The sequence below is a fragment of the Siphateles boraxobius genome, unplaced genomic scaffold, assembly GCF_051911475.1.
Source record: "Siphateles boraxobius isolate OS27281-9 unplaced genomic scaffold, OSU_SipBor_1 26, whole genome shotgun sequence".
Taxonomy (NCBI): Eukaryota; Metazoa; Chordata; class Actinopteri; order Cypriniformes; family Leuciscidae; genus Siphateles; species Siphateles boraxobius.
The window spans coordinates 7,615,679-7,622,937 of NW_027508876.1; the positions used below are offsets into that span (position 1 = coordinate 7,615,679).

General features: G+C 38.8%; 1 protein-coding gene and 1 pseudogene across 2 annotated transcripts; both read right to left on the bottom strand.

Annotated features, from left to right (window-relative positions):
- Window positions 1-1,072: 1,072 nt before the first annotated feature.
- LOC143751662 (extracellular superoxide dismutase [Cu-Zn]-like) lies at window positions 1,073-2,979 on the bottom strand (annotated as a pseudogene). The gene is made up of 3 exons (XR_013207285.1): window positions 2,942-2,979; window positions 2,178-2,255; window positions 1,073-1,846 (listed from the first exon to the last, which is right to left on the bottom strand). The product of XR_013207285.1 is annotated as an extracellular superoxide dismutase [Cu-Zn]-like (transcript).
- Window positions 2,980-5,097: 2,118 nt separating this feature from the next.
- On the bottom strand, window positions 5,098-7,259 carry LOC143752272 (E3 SUMO-protein ligase ZBED1-like). The gene is made up of 2 exons (XM_077245411.1): window positions 6,189-7,259; window positions 5,098-5,859 (listed from the first exon to the last, which is right to left on the bottom strand). The coding sequence occupies exons 1-2, from the start codon at window positions 7,257-7,259 to the stop codon at window positions 5,098-5,100; spliced, it is 1,833 nt and encodes a 610-aa protein (XP_077101526.1).

Below are 7,259 nucleotides of genomic sequence, written 5' to 3' on the forward strand. Positions count from 1 at the left end.
CTTATAGCGAGCTGCATTGACCCTGCCCTTGATAAAACAGTGGACCAACACCAGCAGCTGACATGGCACCCCAGACAATCACTGATGGACCCCAGTCTTCCTCCAGACTCTGGCACCTTGATTTCCGAATGACATGCAAAATTTGCTTTCTTCCGAAAAAAGTACTTTGGACCACTGAGGAACAGTCCAGTGCTGCTTCTCTGTAGCCCAGGTCAGGCGCTTCTGCCGCTGTTTCTGGTTCAAAAGTGGCTTGACCTGGGGAATGCGGCACCTGTAGCCCATTTCCTGCACACGCCGGTGCACGGTGGCTCTGGATGTTTCTACTGCAGAATCAGTCCACTGCTTCCGCAGGTCCCCCAAGGTCTGGAATCGGTCCTTCTCCACAATCTTCCTCAGGGTCCGGTCACCTCTTCTCGTTGTGCAGCGTTTTTTGCCACATTTTTTCCTTCCCACAGACTTCCCACAGAGGTGCCTTGATACAGCACTCTGGGAACAGCCTATTTGTTCAGAAATTTCTTTCTGTGTCTTACCCTCTTGCTTGAAGGTGTCAATGATGGCCTTCTGGACAGCAGTCAGGTCGGCAGTCTTACCCATGATTGTGGTTTTGAGTACTGAAACACGCTGGTAGTTTTTAAAAGCCTCAGGAATCTTTTGTAGGTGTTTAGAGTTAATTAGTTGATTCAGATGATTAGGTTAATAGCTCATTTAAAGACCCTTTTCATGATATGCTAATTTTTTGAGATAGGAATTTTGGGTTTTCATGAGCTGTATGCCCAAAATCATCAGTATTAAAACAATAAAAGACCTGAAATATTTAAGTTGGTGTGCAATGAATCTAAAATATATGAAAGTTTAATTTTTATCATCACATTATGGAAAATAATGAACTTTATTACAATATGCTAATTTTTTGAGAAGGACCTGTATATTTTTAAGAGTCGAGCCATTTACTACTGGAATCTATGGCCAAAAAGTCTCTGAAAAGAACAAAACAAAAACATGAATTGTTGAATGCCAGGACCTTTTAAAAGCATTGAAAGTGTTTGTTATGGCAATAGCTCTAGGGATATACTTTCAGGGTATTAAGTATCACTTTAATGTAGGACACAGACTAAGATTACACAAGGAAAATCATGATTATCCTATTTGAATCTGCTTTTCCACCATATCCAACTCAGTGCCATCCTCCACAGCTTTTCTTGGGGGGCAGTTCAGTCTTCTGCCACAGACTTGGACTAGTAATACCAATCACGCCTAGGGCAATTATCTGTCCAGAATTCCCAATCAGTTCACTTTCCTCATCTGACCCCATTTCCAAATCATCCTCCTTCTCATGAACCACCACCGATCATCCCAGAATGGAATGAGCCCCGAAGAGCTTGGCCTCTGGGAGATTCAGGAACTGCCTTATAACTCCTTGCTCAGAAGCAAAGTTGCCCAGGTCTCCAGGATGATGAGGGTGGTCAACACCATTGGGATTGTAATGAGGACCAACAGTGACGCTGCCTTGACTGAGGTCACCATACCGATGGATGTCAATGGCAAGCTTTTGATGATCGATGGCAGGCAAACCACGGAGGTTGATTTTCACTTCTAAAACTCCATTGGGGAAGAGCTGCTTGAAGAGGATTTGCCCATAGATTTTCGGCTGGTAAGGTGGTAAATTGGGGCTGGGAGTTATTTCACAAGTGGCATAAATGGTGTTGTCGAACTCCACGACTTCCGGCTGTGGAGCAACGGCAATCGAACAAACTAGATTTTTAGAGAACTCTCCTCCTTGTATATGCAGCACCAGCAATATCAGAGGGATTTGTAGGATGATTTTCTCCATGTTGATCTTTAAAGCCTACAATGAAGAGTGGATTCAGTGAAATCATGCCGTTTAAGAACGTAGTATTTTTGATAGAATAAAGTTTAAAGCTTTGTTCCAGGGAGCTTTGAGAGCTGAAGTTGCATTAAGTAAAATAGCACAACCAGATTAGTTTGCAAGGGAAAATCATATAAAAGTAATTGTATATTTTTGAATTGTCATGTACCCTTGTGAAAAACTGTGCTTATTTGTATTGAACATGTACTTGCACTTAAAATCTTGAAAGTATATTAAAACTGTAGGTCTACTTGCAGATAATTTAACACTGATGAATTTATAACAAACCACTTAAGTGTACATACCATACCTTACATTAGTGCATATGATGGCCACCAGGGGGCTTATACATTAACAAGCCAATGACACACAGGTGGATGTAATCACACTATAATGAGTCCAGGCAAAGGTTTATGGAAATGGAAAAGGACTAGAGCCCTCTTGTGGCTTTCGTAGCTCTCTGGCTGGCAGGCGTGACTGCTTTTAAAAATGGAACATTAAATTAAAACTTTTAGCTTGACATTATTGCAAAGTACATTGTTTTAATATTTTTTTTTGTGCTTCAAAGAAGTAGACTCATTTTTATGTGTCGACTAACATAGTACATCATTATAATTTGAGCTGCCATATGTTATTCAATATTAAATATAAAGTTACACAGAAATTATATTAAAGTATATTTTAGTTGACCATAAATACCCAGTAAATTCAGTAACCATATTTCTAAGACATAACAAGTAATTATGAAATTACATATAAAGATGTGCTTGGGTCAAACAAATGACTTTTTCAGCTAACTGCATTTAAACTATAATCCATTTTCCTTTAATTGCATAGGCCTACACATGCAATTAAGTCTGAAAACACTACATTCTTGCACTTATGTAGATTTTAAAGTTTTATTTCCATAAAAGCATGCTAAAGTTTACTTTTTCACAAGGGCAGGTAAAATAAAAGACAAAATATTCATACTTTTGATTAAACTAACTTTTTTTAGTTGTACTAAATCAAGTCAATATTTGCAAGAACGGAGAAAGTGAAAAATGCACGCCAAAACCAGCAAATGTACATTACCGTATAGCTGAAAAGTTGTCCTTAATCCGTGAGCAGACAGCCACAAAAATACTCCAACACTTAATCCGTGTGTAATGTTGAACTGGGGTTGAGAGAATGTTCCTTTGCAAACAAACTGTTGGCTGCTTTTCTAGGAACGTGGAGCTACATGTTAACCATGCTAGTCAGTTTGGTCCTAATTAGGTTCACCTGTGTTTCATTTAGCTCCCTTTGTTTGCTTGCCTGTGTATAACACTTTTACATTGCACCATGTGTGCTGCAGTGTAGATTATCTTCATTGTTTTGAGTTTATTAAAAGAAGGACTGCTATAGATTCCTCTCCTCTTCATTTGGTGACTCAACTGTGACGCATTCATTCTTAGTTAGTGTATAATTCTACTTGAAGTTCATGCTTGACACCACTTTTTATAGCAGATATTCATCTCACATAAGTGAATATCTGACAGTTCATCTTTTTCAAGAATTATTTTCACAGACAGTCACAGAAAAATAAGGTGTGAAAGGCCGAATAAAATCTAAAAAGATAAAATCCACCGTATGCTAATGGTTGCGAAGTGTGGCAGTGTTCTATGCTTCTTAAACCAACTGCTCAAAGGTTTCTACTGAAAATTTGACTGTTTATTTTAGACTAATTTATGAGGTCTTGAGTAATTTCTTTTTGAGAAATATTTATTTTTTCATGCTTTTTGTACAATCTTAAGAGAAGAGCTGACTTTTAATTTTAGTTCATTGATTCATTTATCCGCCTATTATCTGCCAAGTTATTTCCATAGCTATGCTATTATTTGCTATACACATAAGTATATATATACACACTTTTTACAACTACACACACACACACACACACACACACACACACACACACACACACACACACACACTTTACTTAGTGAAAAAAGTCATATTTAATCTGGGATTATTGACCTTTTTCAAAGACTGGGATGACGCGTTTTAACTGTCATCTCGGCATCGCAAATCCTGGAAATCCTGCAAATCCTTATATTTTCATTTTTTATTATCATGGACATTTATAACACTATACTTTAGTGTATCCTTTACATCAAAATACAAAAAAACAAACAAACATAAAAACAACAACTAGGCAACGCTGCTGTGAAGGTGTTTCTAATACAGAGGCTTTGGGACTGATGGTAAAATTGACATCTTTCTCTCTTCTGACTGCCGTTATCAATCGCTCTCTATATTTTCCTCTTTTGAAAAGTGTGGGAAACACTATTGTGTAGTTTTTCTTTTTCTATGTGAGCAAATTTGAACATGAAAAACATATTTAATGTACTCTCTCATTCACCACTTTCCAAGTTTGACAAGTTCTTCATTTCGAGAAGCCCGGAAATGTGAAAAGGGTCATGGGTTAGTCTAACCCTAGGGTTTGGTCTAACCCAATTAGCAATCAATAGACTGACGAAGGCAAAGAGCCGAAAAGTTTGTCAATATCTCCTGTCAATAATTTTTTTTTTTTAGGGCGCAGACCTTCTTTGCATTTTTAACCCAATTAGCAGAAATTGATTTGAATATACATGCAATATTACAATACATACAATCTCCTATACTAAATTGAAATATTTTATATTAAAAAGTAGGGCTGGGAATCGCTGGGTACTTCACGATACGATACGCGATACATTGTTCACGATACCGATAATATCACGATATGGCGATGCTGCGATAATCGATATATTATCAGTAATAACTCACAATATATCATGTTTTAAGAAATCGAAATACATTTTTTTTAATTAGGAAAATGAATCTCCATTTATTTTTTTGGATGAAACACAATAACAAAAAAAACTTGTGTCTTATCAGTTGCAACAAAACAGTCACAGACACTATTTTAGTGTAACATTGCTGCAATAAGTAGTAATACTATGTCTTCGACAAACGGTGACACCATTTGGGTGCAAAATAGCTGTAAGGCTGAGGACAGATACAGTGTAAACAATACTATATGATTGTCCTTCATAAACATGAACAGTGACACTGTTAAGTGCAAGAAACATAAACCTTTGGGCTACTGCTTTCAAATAAAAAATAAATATATCAGGGATAAAGTAAATCTAAAATGTACCCAACTTAAAGTGCATCCAAAAACAAAAAATCAGAACAAAATAGAAAACAGCTTAATGTGATGTGTTTTATATGTTCATATTTTTCTTGAGAAAGAGGAGTTGGTCAGCATGTTCAGGAGTGAGTGAACTTCTTTGGGCACTGATGATATCTCCTGCAGTTGAAAAGACCCTCTCAGCTGCTACACTGGTCCCAGGAATACACAAATGCATATGGGCCAGCTTGGAGAGGAGAGGGAACACATGTTGCTGAGATTTCCACCACAACCGTGGATCTTCAGTGAGAGGCAGAGAAGGAGCATCTTGATATTGTTTTATCTCCTTCTCTGCAATTGAGGTTGCTGATGTAGAGACATAAGAGGTCTTCTTGAAGGTCTGACCAAGAAGATCAACAAGTTCAGACTTTCTTTTCTTTGCTGTGCAGGTCTCCTCTTCCTCTAAATCCCCCTGAACATCACCACAAGGCACTGGATCATCCTCCTTTAAAGCTGCAGCATTTGACTGTAGTTTTGCATAAGTGTCTTGCACTTCTTCAGGTAACAGAAATAAAAGGGATTTAAATCTAGGGTCCAGGGCTGAGGACATGCGTAGGAGATCTTTTTCCACCTCTGATTGATATCTCTTTGAAAGGTCTTGATTGATGGCTCCCTTAATCTCTCGAACCAGAGGGGAATCTTCTTCAGTGCTGGTTGTGTCTCGCAGCAGTTGGGCATGAAGAGGAGCAACCACTGAAATGGTGGGATTCTTTTCCTCACACATGATATTTGTTGCCACAAGCATTGGTCTAAGTGAAACCTTCCACCATCTCTTCAGCGCTTGAGATGTCATTCTCTGTCAGAGCACAGTCAGTCACATTCTTTCTCACCTTAATAAAAAATAAAAAAAAGGCAAAATACAATTTATTAATAAAATGTATATAACAATTGTTCTATATTTTAAAGCAAATAAAGCATGAACTGTATGATGTAATCTAATGGTTTTATTTGGAGTTTATATTATATATACCTTTTTAGTATGTATAAAGTATTTATTCATTGTATCAAGTAAGTTTAAATCATACGTTTTAGTATTTATTTACAAACTTATTCATTGTATATGATAAATTATTCACATTTATTACACATATAGATTACAACTTCTACATTGCACACTTTTCTTACCTCTGTTGATAAGAGGTCAGCACAGACAGCTGGCTGTTGCTCAAGAAACCTGGAGACCATCTCATAGGCACTATTCCAACAAACAGGCATGTACGTGATGAGCTTGTGAAGGGGGAGGCCAAGGAGTTTCTGGTTTCTTTTCAGTGCTTCTGCTCCAGTTGTGCTTCTATGAAAGAATGTTGAGATCCTCCTAACTTTGACAAGTACCTTGGAAACAGCTGCTATTTTCAGCGCACGTTGGGATGCAAGATTTAAAACATGAGCAAAACATCTAACATGTTGGTATCCTGTTAAGTCCATTGCTACACGCATGTTTGATGCATTGTCGGTGACAACCACTGGCTTCTTAGTGTCAAGATTCCACTCCCCCACTGTGGCTTTCAGTACATCGGCAATGTGTGCCCCAGTGTGCGTTTCGTGCATTGCTCGGGTTTGCAGGACATATGACTTCATTTCCCAGTCTTCGTTTATAAAATGTACAGTGAACGTTATGTAGGACTCCGTGGCTCTCGATGTCCACCCGTCACACGTGAGCCCCACTCTTTCTGCCGACTCGAGTGCCGACTCAACTTTAGCCCTGGTCTGGTCATAAAGTGCAGGAATAATTTTTTCAGAAAAATATTTCCGAGAGGGAATATCAAAGCGTGGCTCTAAGATTTTCATCAAAAAGCAGAACCCCTCGTTCTCCACCTCGCTGTACGGACGGAGCCCTTTACACATGTAAACAGCGATCCCATTTGTGATTGACTTTGCCCCCGCAGAACAAGGTGGTAGCTTTGCCTGGAAAAAGGTGTTTACGCCGGGGTGTGTCGGCTTCGAGGCAGCACCAACCACGGCTTTCTCACAGAGCTCCGGGTGATGCCGCGGGAGGTGGCTGTGCATGTTTGTCGTGTTTCCCGTGTAGCGGACTTTTGCCAAGCAGTTCTTGCATATTGCGTAGTCCTTTTCTAGCTTTGCCCCGTCCGCACTGCTATAAAATCCAAAGTGAGTCCACACTTTGGATTTAAATGTTGCTGGAGCGTCCTTTAACTTCTTGCTCTCACTATTACTTTCCCTGCTTGACTCCACCAT

What these genes read in the sequence shown, in the direction of transcription:
- LOC143752272 (XM_077245411.1), bottom strand. Translation starts at nt 7,259, where the DNA reads ATGGTGGAGTCAAGCAGGGAAAGTAATAGTGAGAGCAAGAAGTTAAAG. An exon ending in CTGACCTCTTATCAACAGAG is followed by an intron (nt 5,860 to 6,188) that starts GTAAGAAAAGTG and finishes GTGCTCTGACAG; the next exon opens with AGAATGACATCTCAAGCGCT.